This window comes from Sylvia atricapilla, chromosome 21 (assembly GCF_009819655.1).
Source record: "Sylvia atricapilla isolate bSylAtr1 chromosome 21, bSylAtr1.pri, whole genome shotgun sequence".
In the NCBI taxonomy this organism is placed as follows: Eukaryota; Metazoa; Chordata; class Aves; order Passeriformes; family Sylviidae; genus Sylvia; species Sylvia atricapilla.
The window spans coordinates 1487237-1507795 of NC_089160.1; the positions used below are offsets into that span (position 1 = coordinate 1487237).

Below are 20559 nucleotides of genomic sequence, written 5' to 3' on the forward strand. Positions count from 1 at the left end.
TGATGGAGTGAGAAAATGCAAAAAAGCTGGCTGTGTTTGTACAGCGAAACCGTAACATCTGTGTGCACTGTGGAGTGCAGGGAAATATCTGTGTTTGTGGGGCTGCAGCTGGAAAACGTGGAGGGAGGAGAGGACAGAAAAAAAATCACAAAATCTGAGATGATGGTGGGACACAGAAACTGGCAGAACCAAAAAAAGCCAGACCCTGGGTCAGAGCCCTCAGAGCCCTCAGGTAATACAGGCAGGAGAATCCAAATGAAAGGGAAAATAGAGAAAAGTTACGGTCCTAAATTCCATTTAATGCGGATTTCCCATCAAACCGATGTCAATAACCCAAGGATTATGTCAATAACCCAAGGATTATGTCAATAACCCAAGGATTATGTCAATAACCCAAGGATTATATCAATAACCCAAGGATTATGTCAATAACCAAAGGACTGTCAATAACCAAAGGATTGTGACTCCCTGAGTGCCTTGCTGGCTCTCTCAGTGGTTCATGAGAGATCAGGCTGCCACAATTAACCCAAACTCTGCCCTCCCTGGGCTCCAGGACAGCCCCAGGTGACTTTTCCCCCTCAATCCGTGCAGGTCAGCCCTGCCCTCAGTGAGTGCAGTGATTATTCCCCCTCCTCTGTCCTCTCCCGTGCTGTACTGCATCCGGGCCATATGGATAGAAATCCCTGGCTATCCATATGCTGCAGGATGTGATTTGGGCTGCCGTGAGTGTGTCTGTGCCCTGTGCCTGGTTCTCCTGCACAGCTGAGGTTGCATGTCCCTGGGCTCACTCTCGACTCTTGCTTCTCTAGGTAAAACTCTGGGTCATGGTGCTTTTGGGAAGGTGGTGGAGGCGTCTGCTTTTGGCATTGATAAATCTTCAACCTGCAAAACAGTTGCCGTAAAAATGCTGAAAGGTACCAAAAACAAATCCCTCTGAGATCCTCCCCAGGCTGCTGGGGGCACAGGGCTTCCAGGTGGGAATTCTCCATCCTGGAGGGATGCAAGGGGAGGAAATAAACGGCAGCTGAGCTGCTGATTAAGGCTGGGATTCCTCGAGGGAGAAAACAGCAGCCCCCAGGTCTGTGGGGTGAGGAGGGAGACAGATTACTGGGGGTGATTACATGAGATAACCCCAAAATTGGAGCTGAGCTTTCCCTCTCAGCCCAGCCAGATGGAGAACAGTTCAGAAAAAAACCCCAGTGCCAGGGGAGTGGATGAGAGACATCTTTCTGAAACGAAGGGAAGATTTCCCCGTGGGGTGGAGGGAAGGAGGGAGCTCAGGGCTGGTTCTTGCCTCGCTGGGTTTGCACAGACAGTGAGGAGGGAATGCATCAGCCACACACTGCCTGCTTGAGCTGCTCCTCAGGGCCATTCCAAAGGCTCAGCCCGTGCTGCTGTGGCCCTCACGGCTCCATCCTGCTGCATGACACCATTAACCCCTGTGCAATGCCACCAGCCAGTGACTGCTGCCACGGGACTTGGCTTCTGCCACCCGCTGCCTCTCTGCCATCTCTCTGAAATCACAGAAACACCCATTTATCACCTCTCTGGGCCTCCTGGCCTCCCCTCTCTATTTTCACCCTTCTGACCATCTCCTCTCCTGCTGTTGTATCTTCTGTTCCATGCCCATTTCCAGGTCCCTGAGGTATCCTAGAAGTCCCTGGTGCAGACATTTCCCATCTCCATGCAAACATACTGCCCTGGACAGCTCTGGGGCTTCATTCCCTTCCATGCTGTGCTTCCCAGCTGATCCTCATGTCAGCTCTGCCCTGCCAGCACACACCTTCACCAACATTTGGCAGATTCTCCATCATTTTTACACCTCCCTATCCCCGTGGAGGTCTCCTGCTCCAGTCTGCCCCTCCCCAACTAACGTGCCCATAATTCATCATTTCCATGAATAAAGCAGATGGTCTAGTGTCACACAATCCACCCAGGGGGTTCAGAAGGCTCTGGAGGCTCCTGCATTTCTGCCACCTCCGTGCAGGATGCTCGGGTCTGGTCTGGATTGAAGGTTTGAAATTCCGTGTGCAGAATTATCCAAGACACTTGTGAGCTGGCTGCGTGTTCCAGCAGAGGCCAGGGGAAACCAGGGGTGATACCAGCCATGGACACACCAAACACTGCTGGCTGAAGGAACCTTGGAATAGCTCCTTCTTTGTGACACAGTTTGGAGAAAGATGATGGGGAACTCTACAAACATAAACAGAGAACGATTTGTTACGTAACTGTTTCTTCATATTTAAATCTTACATGATCCAAAGGAAACAGGCCAAAGCCTCTCCTGTTCAAATACATCATGGAAGTTTTGGAGAGAAGGCTGGGAAGGTAAAGCAGCACCTGAACAACCTGCTCTGAGGGTGCCTGCCTTAAAATAATGTCACTGGCCAGCCCAAGCATCCCTGTCAGGTTCATGGCTCACACACAGATATTAGAAAATGTATTTCTTGGGTCAATAAGATCTTACAGGCCCGAGCTTTAGCAATGCTGTGCATTCCCTGGGACATTTTGGGACACAGCTTCCAGGCCTGTGGACTCCTCATCACCTGCAGTGGAGAGCTCTGGGGTATTGTAACCGAGTCCTGCAGAGCCCAGCAGAGAGGAGGGGACACATTCTGTGTGCTGTGGGGGCTTGCTGAGTTGGCTTTGCTGAGCTTGGCAAAACTGAGTCCTGCCCAAGGCTCTGTGGGGTCAGCTTTGGGGGAAGGGACAGTCGCCCTCCACAACCCACGCTCGAGAAAGGAAGAGTCACCCAAAAGATAAAGTGTTATCCCACTTCATAAAGGTCAGCAGACAATGAAACGGATGAATTATTATCTGTGTGAGAGTCTGAAAAGCCAAGATACTGCGAGGGACCTGGGTGGGTTTTGTTTCAAAGGATAAACAGGATCTTGCTGTGTCCTGTTGAAAATATCCTGTTGTGTAAAGATGAATTTTCCTGTTTATCTTAAGCAGAATGTGCAACTACTAACGAATGCAAGGCTCTGATGTCTGAGCTGAAGATCCTCATCCATATAGGACATCACCTCAACGTGGTCAACCTGCTGGGAGCCTGCACCAAAGCTGGAGGTGAGGAGTTCTCAGTAAATCAGGGGCAAAAAAGAAAACACCTTTCAGACACTTTTGGGGGTGTTTGGAAGTGCCTGTGGAAGTCAAAGCAAGGACAGCCAGTTCCTGCTCTCTGCTCACAGGAGAGCTGCTGCTGCTCCTGCAGGATGTGGCCTGATCCCACCCAGGGCTCCTGAACCTCTCCCATCCTTGGTGTCCCCTCTCTGTTCTCTCTGGAGGCCTGTTCCCAAAAGGGATTCTGCACTGAGGTGCCCAATTCCCTCCCCGTGGGCATTTCCAGGCTTCTTCTCCCTCTCCTGCCCTGCCTTATCAGGAGGATGCACCAGGCTCTTGGCTGCCTGAGGCTCCTCTTCCCCAGCACTTCACCCTGTCCAGGCAAACACAGAGGTTCTGTGCACAGGAAACCTGGGACAGCCCAGGGTGAGCAGGGACTGACAGGGCTGGGCTCCAGGACTGGCCCTGCATCGTACAAAGTCCCATAAATCTCAGACCTTTGTCACTAAAAGATCCCTTTCCCACACTGCCAGACAAAGCATCCGTGCCTCTTGCTGTGCTCAGCTTCAGGGGAGCAGCTCTGGAGGATGGCTCCTCGCTGCTGACCTTCAGAATCTCCAAAACCACCTCCAATAGACAGGTCTGGGTGACCAGAGGGCAAGGGAAACCCCAGAGTGGAATAAATGAAGGGGGGAAATCAAGGGAGATGATCTCTCTTGTCATCCGAGACCCCAAAACCATCGGTTTCCAGCAGTTGGTGTCCAGTCACGAGGAAAAAGGGGAATTTGGGGGAATGCCAGGGAAGAAATCTTTCCTCCAGCAAGGTGGTTCCAGTTCCTCAGCAAACAGCAGCCATGGATGCTGCTGGGATGTGGGAGCCACAGATTGAGGGGCTTTTATCTTCTTTTCTTCTGTCAGAGCTGGGATTAAATGCTCAAGAGATGGTGTTTATGTTGGGACTCAGGTGTTTATTAATTCTTATCTATGTTACAGTCTCACAAGTTGTGAGCTCTGGCTAACAAAATGAAAAACAGCTCTGTCTCTAACTCTTTCCAAGATCTTTTCACACAAATTATCCAATTACAAGATGAGACCTGTATTATTTTTACTTTTGGCCCAATAACCACCACCCATGGCCTGCAATGCAGATTTTTCTACCCAATTACAAAACACCCCCCAAACCCATGATGAAGGTGAAAAAGAAGGACTGAGCCTGAGCCCTAAATCCTTCATCTTGCTTTATATATATTACTATATTCTATAGCCTTAAACTTTGAAGTTTTACACCCTGTGCTATCACACACTTCTATCCAACCCCACACCCACAATCCCACGGCTGTCTCTCAATTTTGGGAGCCTTTTCCATGGCCTCATGTGAAATGCAGTGTTTTCTGGGGGTCAGAGCCCCTTTAGCACAGAAAGTCTAAAATCCTCAGGGCCCAACAACAGATGGGGAGCTCCCAAGGATTGCAGCACCCCAGAGCCCAAAAGCTTGTGTGGGAGCAAGGGCAGCTCCAGCTGGAGGCATTCAGGGCCAGGAGCCTTTGCTTGGGATGAGGAGCAGAGGGGCTGGAGCACTGGGAACGCTGGTGGCTCTCCTGTGCTGACAGGTCCCTCAGGGGGCTCAGGACAAACAGGTGACAAACCTGGCAGCAGGACCAGGGGCTTCTTAACCAAAGCAGCCCCAGAGTTCTGCTTGCACAGCAAGACACACCTTTGATCAGACCCCCCTGACCAAAGGCTCTGGATGTCCAGTGTCTAGGGAAGTTTTCTCCCAGGATTTCCTTGATTTCCCATTCTCCAGGGGGGCGACCCTCCTCCTGCCAGGTGCCTGGGAAGCCTTTAGGGGACAGAGTCTGGAGCAGAGGGGTGCAGCAGGTCCCCAGAGGGCACAGGGGAGCCTCGGGGCAGGCACTGCTCCGTTCTCCTCTGAGCACAGCAAGTGCAGACTAAAGGAAAACAGCCTCGAGCTCCAGAGGCAGACACGGATCCGAGTTCCTGTGAAATTCCAGGGCTCTCCCCTCCCCTGTGAGGCTTTATGTAACCGTGTGCTCCTGATGGAGACTGGTATTAAGTATGCACATACATTATTTTAACAAGGTACCAAATAACAGAATTTAACACTTTGTCTGATGTTCAGCAGTCAGAACTAATGCAGCGTGTGCTTCACAATGAGGGAACAAAATATGGGGAGGCCACGTGTAGGAAGCGTTTCAAAACCATGAATAAATCACTGAGCGGAGCTTTAAAGCTGTTCTGGAATCTGCATTTCCTCAGGGCATCCGTGAGGGACATTGGATTTTGGGTTCTTCAGAGCCAGATCCCAGCACTGAGCAGAGCTCTGGGGGCAGCACTGGGATTTGGGGGTTTGGGGCTTTGGGGGTGGTGGTTTTGTGAGGTTTCAGGGTGTTCCAGCAGAAGGTCTGGGGGTGCTGGGGAGCCCCAGGGTGTGCACCAAGGCAGCAGTGACTGGGGCTGGGGGAGTGCAGGAACCCACAGGGAACACCCTGGGCTTGGTTCCTGCAGGAATTCAGCATCTCCCTCCCTGTGCCCCCAAAAGCTGCTCCTCTGGCTGTCCCACACTGTCCCAGGGTCACTGTCCCAGGGCCACTGTCCCAGGGCCACTGTCCCAGGGTCACTGTCCCTCCTGCTGCTGTCCCCAGGCAGTGCTGGACAAGGGGCTGAGTGCAGCCCTGCTCCTGCCCAGGAGGATGCAGGAATTCCTGCAGGAATCCTGCCCAGCTCCTTCCCCAAGGCCAAGGGCAGCTCTCTGCACTTCTCCTTTGAATTCAAGAAATTAATTCAATAACATGAGATTTCAAAGTCCACAGACCCCCTCCAGAGAAAAAGGTTCTGGACATGAGAGTCTCAGTGTTTGGGGTTGATAATAGTCCATGTTTATCCACATCCCAATCTCATGAATTCACCTCGTCTTTCATTTGATGATTACAAAAAAATAAAGGTCCAGAGTGCAGCTTTTCCCTTCCCTAACATCTCACCAGGCGATATAAAAGCATTTCAAGCAGCTCTTAAAAGCCTGCATAATTGTATAAAAGCAGCACTGAGTCTGCAGTGGTTTGTAGAGGAATAAGGAAGAAAATGAGAGCACTTTCCAGGCTTTCAGAACCTTCAGACTGAGTGTTTTTGCAGCTTTTCATTTAGATCTGTCTGTGGCCCTGCATACTTTGATTTCCTCTAGTGGCATCAGCTCCACCCAAAACAAACAACTGTGAAGCCAGCAGAGAAAATGAAAATTGCTCCATGCACAGAGCAAACCAACCTCAACAGCATCTGGGATTGTGTTGATCATCCTGAGCTTTCCTTGTTTATAAATGAGGAGTAAATACCAACTGTTACCATCCAACGGGGAAAACTAAGAAATGTGTTCTCTTCCCTCCCCATCCCTACTGGTTGTGTCACTCCTGTGTTTCCTCATTTCCTCCTCTGTATAAGAGAAATGCCACTTATTTCGAAGAGGATTTGCTAGGGTAAATTAGAATTACGTGCTTTGCAGTGCTTCAAAACTCATTTGGCTTTCACTGTCTTTTTTTAGGTCCTTTAATGGTCATAGTGGAATATTGCAAATATGGAAATCTGTCCAACTATCTGAGGGGAAAACGAGGAGATTTCATTGCATACAAGGTAAGAAAATGAGACTTCTCACAGGCGCAAGGCAGAGGATCAACCACCACTGACAAAAGCTGGATTTGCTCTGCATTGGCACCAAAAGTTGGGTGTTTCTATGTTTTATTTTCTCTCCACATTTCAGTTTGTACAAGCAAGAAGAGGGATTTTTTTCTCCCCCCTGCAGGATCTCACTGCTGTCCTCTTCTAGCATCTCCTAAAGAATTAGTTGCAAGTACCCAAACACTCCAGAGCACTTGAAAAAGAGGGAAATACTTGTGAAATACTTCCCAGGACAAGGGGAGCAACAAAATAATAGTGGAAAACTGGCATTAACAGAACTAGGAGAAGGTGAACCCTCCCAAAATACAAATGTGGTTTGGGGATTTTTGTTTCTAAGCCCCAAGTGGAAGCAGCTCATCCTTCCTCATCTGCTCATCCCCATCCTCTGTCCCTTCCCCTGTGCCAGCCCAGAAATCTGTGCTGTGACAACAGCCTGGCTCCTGGATATTCTGCACCAAAACCTGCATCCACACAAACATCTCTGCCTGGGCTGGGGCAGGAGCAGGACACAGGAGCAGAAATCAGTGCTGGGGAGGGATGGGACTGACTCCTTGTGAACACCCAGAGTGAAACAGGCTCTGGGATCTCAGCCCTGCCACAAACTGCAGCCTCACAGAGATATTTTCACAGATGATTCCATTATTTTTTTATTATTATATTTTTATTTTTATTATATATGGTTTTATTCTAATGTATTATTATCTCATTGTTATTGTATTGGTGGTATTATTACTATTACTATTACTATTACTATTACTATGTCTATGACTATGACTATGACTATTACTATTACTATTACTTTTACTTTTACTTTTACTATTATTTTATTTTATCTTATTTTATTTTAATATATTATTATGTTGTTATTGTATTGGTGGTATCATTACTATTATTACTATTATTACTATTATTAATATTATTATTAAAGCCATTGTATACAGGCAGCAAAGCACACGAGGGCCTTTGTGTGAGTGACGATTTTCCTGGTGCACTCACTCAGATTTTCCTTCTCACCGCCGTTGCCATGAGCTGGGGGCTGGCTGTGCCCCTGGCCCCTGCACAGACACATCAGTGCCCATCCTGCACACACCTCCAGGGGATTTTTAACATCCCAAGGCAGCAAGGGGATTGCAGCCTCTCCCTGCTGCCCTCTCAGTGTCACCCAGCCAACTCTGATGTGGAATATTGCCGTCAGTGAAAGGGGAATAACAGGTAGGAGTAAATAGGAAACCAGACTTGATTGGTTTATAGTTAGAACTAATAAAACCTGGATTCCTATTTATTCCTCCTTCAGGAGACACCGTTTTCAAACACGCTCATCTTCAGAGGACCCTTTCTCCTTATGCCACTGTCATAAAAAATACGTCACATATTTTGAATCCTCAAGCTTTGCATCGTACACAGCTAAAAATTGGGTTTATGCTTTTTCTAGTCCCAGGAAAACTCTGACCAAGCAGAGAAAAGTCTGGATGAGTCCAACAGTGACTTGACTGAGCTGATCAAGAGGCGCCTGGAGAGTGTGGCCAGCACAGGCAGCTCTGCCAGCTCAGGATTTATTGAAGATAAGAGTTACAGTGACTCAGAAGACGATGAAGAAGGTAAAAGAAACCAACTCTATCCCAAATCTTTTACTGGAAAGTTTTCTGCCGCGTGTCTGGTGCCACACACACTGTCACACACTTTAGGAGCCTTTACACGGCTTGGTTTGTTCCTGAAATCCCAAATTCTTCCTCCTGCCTGGTCCCCACCCCAACTTCCTCACAAAAAGAGAGCTCTGTATTATGTACAGAAGCTGCTCCTGTGTTGTGAGAGGAGAAATGGGAATGTTCCACCAGACTTGTGAGGTCACTCTGTCCCTGGGCTCTTGTCTGTAAAGTTCCCCTCACTCCCAGCCTGAGGTGTTATTTCCCCATAGCCAAATCTATGGATTCAACTAATCCATAATTAGTTGAGGGATTTAATACGAGAGGATATAACTAATGGATGAGGGAACTTTGTAAATCACCTGATCTTCTGGAAGCCCCTGGGTCACTGGTGGCTCACCCAGAGCTGTAACCCTGCAGAGATCTCACAGCCAGCACTCAGCTCTGGGGCTGTCAGCACACGAGTGGCACCAGCTGGAGCTGCAGGGGTTTGCCACGTCTCTCTGATCTCTCCTAGATGCTGAGGATCTGTACAAGAGGCCCTTGACTCTGGAGGATCTGATTTGCTACAGCTTCCAGGTGGCAAAAGGCATGGAGTTCCTGGCCTCCCGAAAAGTGAGCTCATTCAGCCTGCCTGCAGAGTGTCTGAGATGGAGAAACCCAAACACAGAAATCTGCTTTTTGCTCTTCTGTTGGAGTGCTGGAGATCCCGTTAGCTCTGGTGGCTGAGCAGTGATTAGCTCTGAAGGGGCTGTGGAGGAGCATCCATCATGTTCCTGGCTGCAGGGACTGTGCAGCTGGAGGGGTTTAGGTGGAAGGAGTGAATTCAGATTGTCAGACAGTTTGTGGAGCTGCCTCACAAATAAATGCAGAAAGGGCTTGTAGAGAAAGCTCCTCTCAGTGTGGTGAACAACACCACTGCTGAAAAGGGAGGAGGAGAACAGGGAATCCACTGCTGAGGAGGGAGTATCCAATTATTCCTTTAGTTTGTCAGAGGCGTTGGGACTGTCGGCCAAGTCAGCAGCCCTTGGATAAACACAAAGGCGTTTGTAGCCTGTGCAGCACCTTTCCAGGTAAATGCAGTGCAATCCACGGGCCAGAGTGTGCACACAGCTGAGGTGCACCCACACACAGCCGCCAGGGCAGCCCCCAAAATCCTGAGCAAGAATGCCAGCTCCTGCCAAATGGAGCTGCAGCTGCTTTTTGGCTTCTCCTGAATTTCCCAGGGATCAGCTAACTAGACAATAGGACTCCCTTCCTTGTTGTGACTGCACAGTTATTTCAGACAGAAAAAAAATCAGAAAACTGACTCTAATACTGGCTTGTTCCCCGAGTTATCCTCTCTTTTGCACATCCCAGTGTGTCTGGAGCAATCTCTGCTCCCGGGGCAGTTCATTCCTTCCCCCACTCCCACAGCAGCTCTCCTGCCTCCAGCTGGAGCAGGGGCTCCTTGGCCACCCCTCTCTGACCCCGTGTCATCCCCTGGCAGTGCATCCATCGGGATTTGGCAGCCAGGAACATCCTCCTGTCCGAGAACAACGTGGTCAAGATCTGTGACTTCGGCCTGGCCAGGGACATCTACAAAGACCCCGACTACGTCCGCAAGGGAGATGTGAGTGCCAGAAGCTTCACTTGTTACCCTCAGCCTGGGCTTGGGCAGGTCAGGAACAGCACACCCGGCAACCTGTTGTGTCTCTGGCTTTTAGGCACGGCTTCCACTCAAGTGGATGGCTCCAGAAGCTATTTTTGACAAAATTTACACCACGCAGAGCGACGTGTGGTCTTTCGGAGTGCTGCTCTGGGAAATATTTTCTCTAGGTAAGAATGGTTTTCAAACTCTCTTTTTTTCCCCTCCTAATTTGTGGCTGCTTAGCTAAGGAAAGCTTTTAACAAAAGGTGATCATGTGGGGCAGTGCTTCTGTTTCACTGAGGAAATGTGCACAGTGCAGATCAGGTGTAGAATAAACCCAATTTCAGTGAGAACTCCACCGGACAAAGGACATGAAAACACTGGGGAGGGAGACCAAAAATCCAAAATCTTGGACCTAACATTTGTACCCACTGAAAGGAGCAGAGCCCAGAGATAAAATGCAAGCCTCTGTTTCTGAGGGAGTGGGAGATTTCTTGGACAGCAATGAAGAAGTTTCCTGTAAAACCAAATCTGCTCCAGGGCTGCAGAGTCACCCTGCCGTGGGCACAGTGTCCGCTGCTGGCAGCCCTTGGAACATGAGCCCACACGATATTTTTTATCCCAGCTTCATCATCCACCTCATAAAATGTGAGATTTTCTAGGGAAGAAGAATCTGGCAGCAGCTGCTTGGTGCAAGGACCAGCGCTGGGCTCAGCCTGGACCCTTTTGGCAGCAGACCAAGGGGCTCTTGTGGCTGCACCATTTGCAAGCCACAACATTCCTAGAGGAATAATGATGATGTTCTTTATGTAGTGGAGGTTTCAGCCCAGGCTGCTGTTGGATTTCTCAGCCTGGCTGAGCTCTGGTGACTGTCCAGCAGATAAAGCTGTGAAACTTCAACAAGCAGCCCAACAGACACTTGGACTGTGCTGCTCTCAGATTCTCCTTGAAGAGTGGCAAGATTTGTTTTCCTGAGGGAATTTAGGAATGTCAGCTCTGGCTTTTTAATCAGCGTTTGCAGACAAAAGAAAACAAGAAGCATTGTCAACTTAAGCTGCTGGATTTTAAAGCAAACTCTAATCTCCTTCTATCTTTAGTTCATGGATCAGTTAAAATTAATGATTGGGCTCAAGATGCCAAGTGAAAATGCAAAGTCTGGAGCTGTTTCTCTCCTAATCTTTACTTAGGGCTGGCTGCAGGATCAGAACCTGCTCTCAGTCCAAGTCTTTGATTTGGACTTTTCCCTGCTCCACATCTGCACACCCAGCAGAAAGTTCACACTCGAGTGCTTGAAACAAGTGGCAGCTCCTTCTTTTCCCTGGGGTTCAGCCCTCTTTATTTAGGGTGTTGTTATTTTGGGTGATGGCTCTGTGGCAGCATCACCTGCTGCAGGTTTGGAGACAGCACAGGCAGACAAAGCTCCAGGAGCTCCAGGAGTGCCCTGGGTTTGTCAGATTATTCAGGAGGGGGCTTTAGCATCAGCACCCAGAGACACACTCAGGGACACACTGGGAACAAAGGAATGCAGCACGAACAAACTTTGTATCACTCCCAAAAGCTCCTGACAGAATTTAACAGATGGCCTTTAATACTGAACATTAATACAAATTAAAATCCGGTCAGTGAAATTCACCTCTAAAAAACAAACAAACAAAAAAAAAAACAACCAAACGTTTTCTCCGGGTTCTTTTAGCCCCTTTCTTGGCACTGTCCCCTCCTGAATTTGGAATCTCCCAAATGGCTCAGGGGCTGCCACCCGTGCAGCAGCCCCTGCCCTGGGTGTGACGTAGATCACAAACTGCTTTCTCAATTGGTGGCACAGGCTCAAAACCAGTCATTTTCTCTCCGAGGGGTTTTCATCCAGCTCATCCAGGCATGCCTGTGGTTTGGCACTGCTCACATCTGCAGCTCCAACGATAAATATTTAATTAAGGATTTGTGTCACTGATTGAATTCTCTCATATAAAAGTTTTACAGATCGTTGGGAGCCACGGGATGGAAGTTATTTGTCATTGCCACAGGGTGTGTTTTGGCTCCTATTTGCAGCTGCTGCTCTCACTGGGTCCCACAGACTGAGGACCCTCTAAAAAAGGGAAAAAAATCCTGATTAGGAAAATGCAGAGTGTAGTTTGTGTCCCTGCAGGGTCAGAAGCTGAGTGAAGGACAATAGGCTGCCTGCAGCCTGGGGCTGCTTTGGCGATACACAGGGAAATCAGGACTTGAGGGAATATTCATTTCCATCCGGGGCTGAGTTTGCAATGAGCTTTCAATTATTCAGCTGGGGTCAGCACACCTCGTGTCAGGTAGTGCCAGCAGTGTTCAACACACCCTGAGATCACTGGTGGTGCACAATGTCTCCTGGAATTTCAATGTGCACTGCTCCCAAAGCGATCAGAGATAATTGTGTACACAAGCAGTGCCTGGTAGTAACATCAGCATCTCATTATCCCACTGAAATAAAACCAAGATCAAAAGAGGGCTCCCATATGCAACGCATGCCACATCTTTGAGCATTTTGAAGGAGATTTCCCCTAAGGAGAACATCATGTGTAGGCCTTACACCATATGTTCCAGCCTACATTTCTCCCAAGCTGTCTCAGCATTCCAAATCCAAGTTATTAGACTTATCCCACAGTCCAGATAAAGACAGAGCTGAGTGGAAGTGGGAGAGTTCCTTGCTTTTATGATCTGAGCTGCCTCCAGCTGGTAGGAGGCCAGGATTTGGCCAAAATATAAACTACCAAAAGATCCTGCAGTCAAGAATCAATCATGGACTCATGGAATGTCCAGCAGCTGCAATGGATCTCCAAGATGACCTAGTCCCAATCCCTCCTGCCGTGGGCAGGACACCTCCTACTAAACCTGGTTGCTCAAGGCTTTATCCAGGCTGGTTTTGAACACTGCCAGGATTGGGGCATCCACAGCTTCTCTGGGCACCCTGTGCCGGGGCCTCACCATCCCTCAGTAAAATATTTCATCCTGATATTAAACCTAAATGGCCCTTCTTTCAGTTTGTCCCGTTACTCCTGGTCCTGTCACTGCTCTGTGTCTCCCCTGTGTTTGCTCTCACCTCGCAGTTGATGTGATCTGTGATGGAAGCAAAGAGAGAGAGAGCTCAGACTGTGAGAGCGAGTGGGATTCTCCATCTGTGAGATGAGCAGTTGACTCCAGGTTATTCTGAGCAGAATGACAGCCAAAGGCAAGGCTGGGAAGGAAAAATCTGGGCACAAACCAGAAATGATGGTGCTGCCTGTCTCTTCCATCACTCCAGGAGTGACACTGTCAGCCCTGTGCTCTGGTGCTTGCACACCCAGGGAATTCAGCAGTGCTGTGCATGTCCTGGGAGCCCATTTGTGCTGAGATTCCTTCTCAGGCACGGCTGGGATCTCAGCTCCCCAGGGCAGCTCCTGCCCTCTGAGCAGTCACGTTCACAGAGTAGAATAATCCTGGAATAATCCACGTTTTGGCCCCTTCTTCAGTGCTTTATCCAAAAGATTTCTGCTGTTCTCGCTGTGCCCCCAAGTGCACAGCACAGGATGGTGTTTCCAAATGGGGAAAAAATGGCAGGAAATATGCAGGAATGTTATAGACAGATTCCTCGAGGGCTGGATAGAGATTCCATTCAATCTCCTTTGTTAAGACTTGATTAAATTGTTTCCCAGTTCATCATCCAGCCTCTGGGATCCAGCCAAAATGTCAGGACAGGGATTGTGCTGCTCAGGAAGCCTTTGCTGAGGAGGGAGATAGGGAGGGAAGTTACAAACCTTTTCTTTTTATCCACAGTAGGTTCAGTAACATTTCAAACTTCAGGCCTCTCCTGAATTTTACCTGTGAGCTCTGGATTACTCAGATGCCAGAAAAACTCTCCCCACCTTTTGTGGGAGTTACAAAAGTCCCAGCCCTTCACAGCATTCACCCTCTGCAAAGCAATTCCAGCAGCCAGCACTGGAATGGCACTCATGGCAAACAGCGTGGACAACACAGTCAGGAAAGAAAACAAGGCTGAAAAGCTGCAAGGTCACTGCCAAAAGAGTGTTCCTTGTAGGATCATGCACATCCAGCAGTTGGTGAACCAGGAGAGGAGCAATTCCACACGTGGGGTTGAAGCAAGGTTCTCGTGGTCCTTGGCTGGAGCCAGGTGCCCACAGCCCCTGGGCACTCACTCCCAGGGGCTCTCAGGCAAGGAAGGGTGAGCAGGAATCCCTCACAGTGTGTATCCACCCAGGACAGGATATGGGCAGGGTAAGAGTTCAGAAAGCACCAACAAACCCATTGGATGAGCTGGAACTTTTCTACCACTGGCCAAGAGATACTTCAGGGTCTTGAACTAAGAAAGTTCATTTCTCCTGTGCCCTATTTTACCTTGGAGTGGTCCTGACTGTATGACAAATGCAGAGGAGACAGCGTGATTGAAACCTCTGAGGAGGCAGAGTGAGTCTGTAAAGGGTTTACAAACAAAAAAACGCAGATTGTGAGTGACTGCAGCTCCTCCTGCACTCGAGCTCCTGTTACTGGCAGGCTCAGGTGACCTGGAACGCTCAGCAGAGACCAGCAGTCCCCTGGGCTGGGACACGGGGACTGTCCCCTCCTGAAGGCCTCTGCTTCCTCCCACAGGTGCCTCTCCCTACCCTGGAGTGCAGATAGACGAGGATTTCTGCCGGCGGCTCAAGGAGGGCACCAGGATGAGATCTCCAGAGTATTCCACTCCTGAAGTGTAAGAGCTGCTGATGGTGCTGCCACCTGGAACACCTCACACAGGGGGTTGTGTTTGACTGGGGAGGAGGCCACAGCTGGGGGGTTGTTTGCAGTAAAGCTGTGGTTGGGTGTATTTGGGGTGTCTGACAGCTCAGACTGATGCTAAGGACAGCCCAAGCAGCCTGACCTTTGCCAACAAGAGGATGATCAGATGTTCCCATGTCAGCTGTAGCTCCTGGAGCTCAGGCTCCAGATTCTGTGACAGAAACCCAGAACCAGGACTTATTTCAGCAGTACCAGCAGGGCCCAGCAGCAGCCAGACTCTAAGTTAGGTGAAAACCAAAATCCTGCAGGCTCAGCTGAGACAGGAAGCAAAAACCACATTCCATAGGGAAACTAAACCACACCTTCAGCATGTGGAGACCTGAGCCTCTCTTGATCCAAAGACTGACCAAACCAAGGAGCCGTGGAATGAGGCAGTCTGGAAGAGAAGCTCCCATTCCTCACCCCTGGTGTGTTCCCCCAGGTACCAGACCATGCTGGATTGCTGGCACGGGGTGCCCACGGAGAGACCAACCTTCACGGAGCTGGTGGAGCGCCTGGGGGATCTGCTGCAGGCCAACGTGCAGCAGGTACAGCAGGGAGTATGGGCTTGGAGTGACCCCTGGGGGCATGGCCAGAGGGGAAGGTTATCCAACACCAACATGAGATTGCACTTCCTAGCTCACTGGGGAAACACCCTCTGGGATGAGTAAAAGCAATGTTAACTACTCAAATGTTAACTTCACTTCTGATTTTCGCCGCCTCCTGGACTTTGTCTCTCATTTCCAAGTTTGTGCTCACCAGTGCTCCTGGGAGATTTACAATTATGCAGCTTAAAGCACAGAAAGTCAGGTATATCATGATTAATTTCGTAATAGTTAAACCAGTTGTTCTCTTCTTCAGTAAAAACAACCAGATCAGTTATGCAATCGTCAATTTAATTGAAGAAGAAATCAAACATTCTCCTCCAGCTCCTTCCTGTTTGTAAACAGATTTAGTGGAGCTGAGTTGAAGAGGGCCCAGTCTGCAATATGAAGAGCTTGAGAGTTTGATTCTATAACCAAAGTAAATTGAGCAGACATAAAAATCATGATAAGGGAATAGGGCACTTAACTGCTTCTCAAAATTAAAAACAAAAAGAAGCTCAGGGAGATTTGGACAAGTAGTTTCAGGAGCTAAAGGCAGAGTCATTCCTGGGGATTGCTGCAGGGGGGTAATGACAAGGCAGAGCTCATTACCATGAGCAGCAGCAATTCCTGGGAAGGACAAGGAATTAAATCTTTCAGGCTCCCATTTTAAGGCCTGGCTCTTCCCAAGCTCCTGAAGTTGGACAGAAGCAAGCAGTCTGTACATGGCCCATTGCTTCTGACCAGGACTGGGATATCCCAGCCCATGTCCAGCCATCCCACATCACAGGGTTCCCAAAGTGCCTCAGTTTCCTCACAAAGCCTCCTGCACTGCCATTCTTGGATGAAGTGTGCGTTTTCTAACTTCCAGAACTTCCAAAGGCTGTGAGGAACACGGTAATCACCTTGAACAAACATCACAGTTGAGTTAAAACACAGTTTAGTCCTTTCTCACCGCAGAGCTCTGTAGGATACAACCTCCCACATCTGAGATGCAGCACAAAACGAACTTTACCAGCTTTGGGCTCATTTCTGTTGTTGATTTCACAGGATGGCAAAGACTACATTCCACTGAACATCACCTTGTGTCCAGATGGAGAATCCAACTCCAAAACCTGCCCCGTGGAAGAAACCTTGAACAACGGAGTGAATCGCTGGAGCGCCGTGGAGACTGGGTGAGAAAAGAAACATTTCACTGTCTGCCTTAATATGGCTGGGGAAAGGATCAGACAAACGTGTCAGGGCGTTGGTTATTAGCTCCAAGAGGTGACAAAAGTGGCCCAGGAGACTGGGCTGTGTGAGGATGTAGCTGGTGCAGCACCTGCCTGGGTTTTCTGCTGACCCCTGGACTTTGCTGCTTTCAGGAACAACAGCAAGAAGAGACCCCTGAGTGTGAAGACATTTGATGAGGTGCCAGTGGAAAAGGAGAAAGTGATGCATGAGGTAAGAGAGGTGACTGCATCCTTCCCTGCAGGCTCACAGATCACTCCTCAGCAGCACCACCAACACTCAGTAGAGCTTTTTGGAGTCTGTTTGGTAGATTTTTGGTAGATAAACTTTAAATCAGGCAGAAGATTTGGCTCTGGCAGCTCACACCCAGGGCTGTGTGACAACAAAGAGGGACCTGCATTTCTCTTAACAAATAACTCGAAGGGAAGCTCATGTGTGATTGCCCTGGCTTTGATCTGGCAATGGGAATTTTATATCACATATTTCAAGATGTTTTTTCCACCATAAGAAAGTGGCAGCTGTTGAAATGAAGCTCTTTGAGAGAAATGTGTCCAGAACTCATTCTGGCTGGCCAAAGACAGCCAATCACTTGGTGGGGGTGAAGGTGTTCAGTTCTGGGTGGACAAGAACAAGATTCAAGATCCTGGTCTGATTCAGGGCTTTAACCCTGGGTTTTCCTCACTGCAAGTGAGTGCAGTTATTGCCAGTTTAATGCCATTGCAGGGTGGGAGAGTGTTAAAGGGTTTAATTTTCTCTCCAGGGGAAAACAAAGGCTTTAGTTACAGAATGAGGGTTCTGCTTGTTGGCTTCCTCTGAAGTTATGGGTTGGATTTTCTTATTTTAAAAAATCCCCAAGAGCAGCTCCTGAATTCCCTCTGTGGGGCAGGCAGCTGTCCCCGTGTGCTGTCCCCACCTGCTGCCCCCATGGCACCTCCAGTGTCCCTGAGGAGGGACCTCTGCAGTGCACAAATGCTCCAGGAGGATCAAAGTTTGGGGAGGAAGCCTGAACCCCTCAGGAATCCTGAACCCCTCAGGAATCCTCCTGCCACAGGAGGAGGTCTCAGGTGGTGAGGAGCAGCAAAGGGAAGGCTCCAGCTGAGATCCCTCCCGGACAGAGCCATTCCTCCCTTGGGAAGGCTCAAGTGTCCAGCTCCAGCTTGTCCTGGAAATATTCCATGTCCTGACAAACACAGCCTATTTCTCATTAGTTCTCTGCTGAGCACAAACTGGGGTTTATTGCCTTGTGTTTTCCATTCAGGTGGAATTTCTGCCCCTCTATCGGTGCATCTCAGGGATTAGAAGGCTCAGAAATTTCCCTGGTTCCTGCATCTTCCCTCTTGCAGGATAAAATCTGTCCCTGGGAATCACACAAAGACATTTGCTAGATCAGTGTAGTCTCAAGAGATTATTGCTGCCAGCATGAGCATTACCTGCCTAAGAGCTCCCTGTTTGTGGCATTTCCGAATACATGAGGGGAGGAAAAGTTTCCCAAAAAGGGTGATAACACCTCAGGAGCTCAGAAATAAAAGTGATGTTTCAACAAGGGTCTTTTAAATCAAAATCGGTGTGTGATCTGCTTTTGGACAAAGTGAGTGTACTTTGGTTATTGAAGTTTTCTTAATTATCAACCCCGAAGAGTCATTAGGTCATTATTTCTCCAAGTGCTCCACCACACCTTCCTGCCATTGTGCAATTATCTGCAATCTCTGTGGAGATTCTTTTCCCAGAGATAAACCATCCCTAGAGCTGGTGTTTGAAGGGGAAACAGCCAAGATAAAATCCAGAGACAAGCTGGGTTTTGCTGAGGGTTTGACAGACCTCATTAATTCAGGATTTCACTTCATACCTTTTAAACTCACTCACAAAGTGATCTTATTAACAACTGATAGATGACCAGGGCATGGATAAAAAGGCTTTTTTTTTTCTTGTTATTTATTGTTTGATGAGATTATTTTTTATATCTTGATCAGTTTGACCAGTAAAATAAGACTAAGTAGAGTTTCTCTTCTATGTTGAGGGCTTTTGCTGTCTTGGTTCTGACAAATGCACAGATGTGCAACTTTCCAGCATCACAAAACATTTCAAATGCAAAGAAACAAACACCCAGAGCGTTCAACATTAATAAACTACTCAAAATGAGCACTGTGATGTCTGTGCACTGGTATAAACCCAGCACAAAGTTTAACTGCAGCCTCGAGACCTAGCTTTAAGGGCAGCAGAATCACAACCCCAACTGTAATCAAGACAGTTTTTTGGACAGCTCATAAAAAAAAAATCCATAAAGGCCAGAGCCATCTATCTTTACAAAGCATTTGCATTTTACAGAATGCTGCTGAACTTCAACTTCCTTCAGAGCCCAGTGTTTCTAACTGTGTATTTCCAGTGGGTATTTAAGGAGCTTTTCCTCGGAGGAGCCCAGCCAGAGTTATTGGATATATTCTTTATGAATCTCAGTCTATTCATATCTCAGCTATCCTAGATACATGGTGCCCATATGCCATGCTTAATAGCAGCTTCGAATTTGAAAATGTCAAATTATTTTTTTTTATATATATATATATATGCTCGTTTTAAGGGTGCTCTTTGGAAATGCAGATCAAAAACTTGAATGTCATAAAAAACAAAGGGAACGTTCCCAGGCTCCAGAGCAGCATTATCAGGAACATTTGGGTAAAAATTGATAACACAGGCCTTGATCTAAGGATATCCTGAAGGTTGGTGGCTCCTCCAGCAGCCCCAGGTTGCAGAAATCCCTGATGTTCCCTTCCTTTTGCCCCCCAGGAGTCTGACAGTGGGATGGTGCTGACCTCGGATGAGATCAAAAGCCCCAAGAGGCTGGAAATCCGTTCCTGGCCCTATGGGATCATGGCTCTGGCGTGAGTACTCCGGGGGATTTCTTCTTCTGGCAGTTCTTCCTTTCAGAGAAGTGCTTGTGAAATTTGCAGGTTTGTTTCTGCTGCCAAAAGGAAACCTCTGGATATCCAGGCAAGCTAAGAGGAGATGGACTCTGAATTTCAGCCCCATAACCAAAAAAACCTCAGTGCTGTGGTTGAAGATCAAGGGGCAGCAGATTCTGCAAATGGGAAATGATAGGAGGAAAAAAAAAGAGAATATAGAGGTCTAATGTAGCTGTTTGTTCACTGCCTCCCCAGTGTTCTCCCTTAGTGATGGAGCAGAGTTTGAAGAACTTGCTTCATTAATCCAAAAGCTGACATTTGTAATTATACCAGTGTGTATATTTAACTCAGACAGAAGGAGTGGCATCTTTGCAGCTCGTGGGATGTGAGTAAACTTCAAATATGCAAAGTAAGGAGCAGTCCAGGCAGTGCCTTTACCAGAGCCCTGATTGCTGCTTTTGCTTTACCATCACTGTGAGACAGAGCTGCAGAGAATTCCCTAAATCCCACCACCTCCGTGGTCCCTGGGTTGAGTTGTTCACACCTGGTTTGCAAACAGAAGCTGGGACAGGGTTTGCTGGATGTTTATCCACTCACAGTACAATACAGAAGATTAAAAGCAGATTGTTTTTAGCTTTTGGCTCACAGGTCTTTGTACTTCGGTGACAACCACACAGGCAGAGGTGACCCAGTAGGGAAAAAGTTCCTAACAACACGAACCCTTTTTACTGATTCAAATGCCAGCACGTGGAATTTCAAAGAATAGCTGCCCAAAATATTTTAAAAAAATAATTATCATGTAGCATTTAATTCCTTGTCTATTCAGTTAATTAGGCTAATTACTACTTTCCTCTGAAATCCACTGAGATTTGTATGAGTTTTCTCTGCACTGAGGAACTCCGTGGCCTTTCCCAGCAGAGCAGTTGCTTGTTCCACACCAGGTCACCCCTTTTCTGCATTAAAGAGAAATGAGGGATGAGAAGAATCCTGGTGCACTTCTGGATATTCTGGGAGAGTTCCCAGGGTCAGAGTGTGGCAGTTTTGGA

General features: G+C 48.2%; 1 protein-coding gene across 2 annotated transcripts in view; it reads left to right on the top strand.

Moving 5' to 3' along the window:
• The window catches only part of LOC136370470 (vascular endothelial growth factor receptor kdr-like), a 126678-nt gene that overhangs the window by 96279 nt on the left and 9840 nt on the right, over positions 1-20559 (top strand). The window contains exons 18-29 of one of the 2 annotated variants that reach the window (XM_066333903.1): positions 810-914; positions 2953-3069; positions 6617-6705; positions 8183-8348; positions 8911-9008; positions 9883-10005; positions 10100-10211; positions 14638-14737; positions 15245-15350; positions 16437-16561; positions 16751-16829; positions 19398-19492. In XM_066333903.1, coding sequence (XP_066190000.1) covers positions 810-914; positions 2953-3069; positions 6617-6705; positions 8183-8348; positions 8911-9008; positions 9883-10005; positions 10100-10211; positions 14638-14737; positions 15245-15350; positions 16437-16561; positions 16751-16829; positions 19398-19492 — 1315 coding nt within the window. The remainder of the gene's footprint in view (positions 1-809; positions 915-2952; positions 3070-6616; positions 6706-8182; positions 8349-8910; positions 9009-9882; positions 10006-10099; positions 10212-14637; positions 14738-15244; positions 15351-16436; positions 16562-16750; positions 16830-19397; positions 19493-20559) is intronic. The other variant, XM_066333904.1, reaches the window with a different exon arrangement.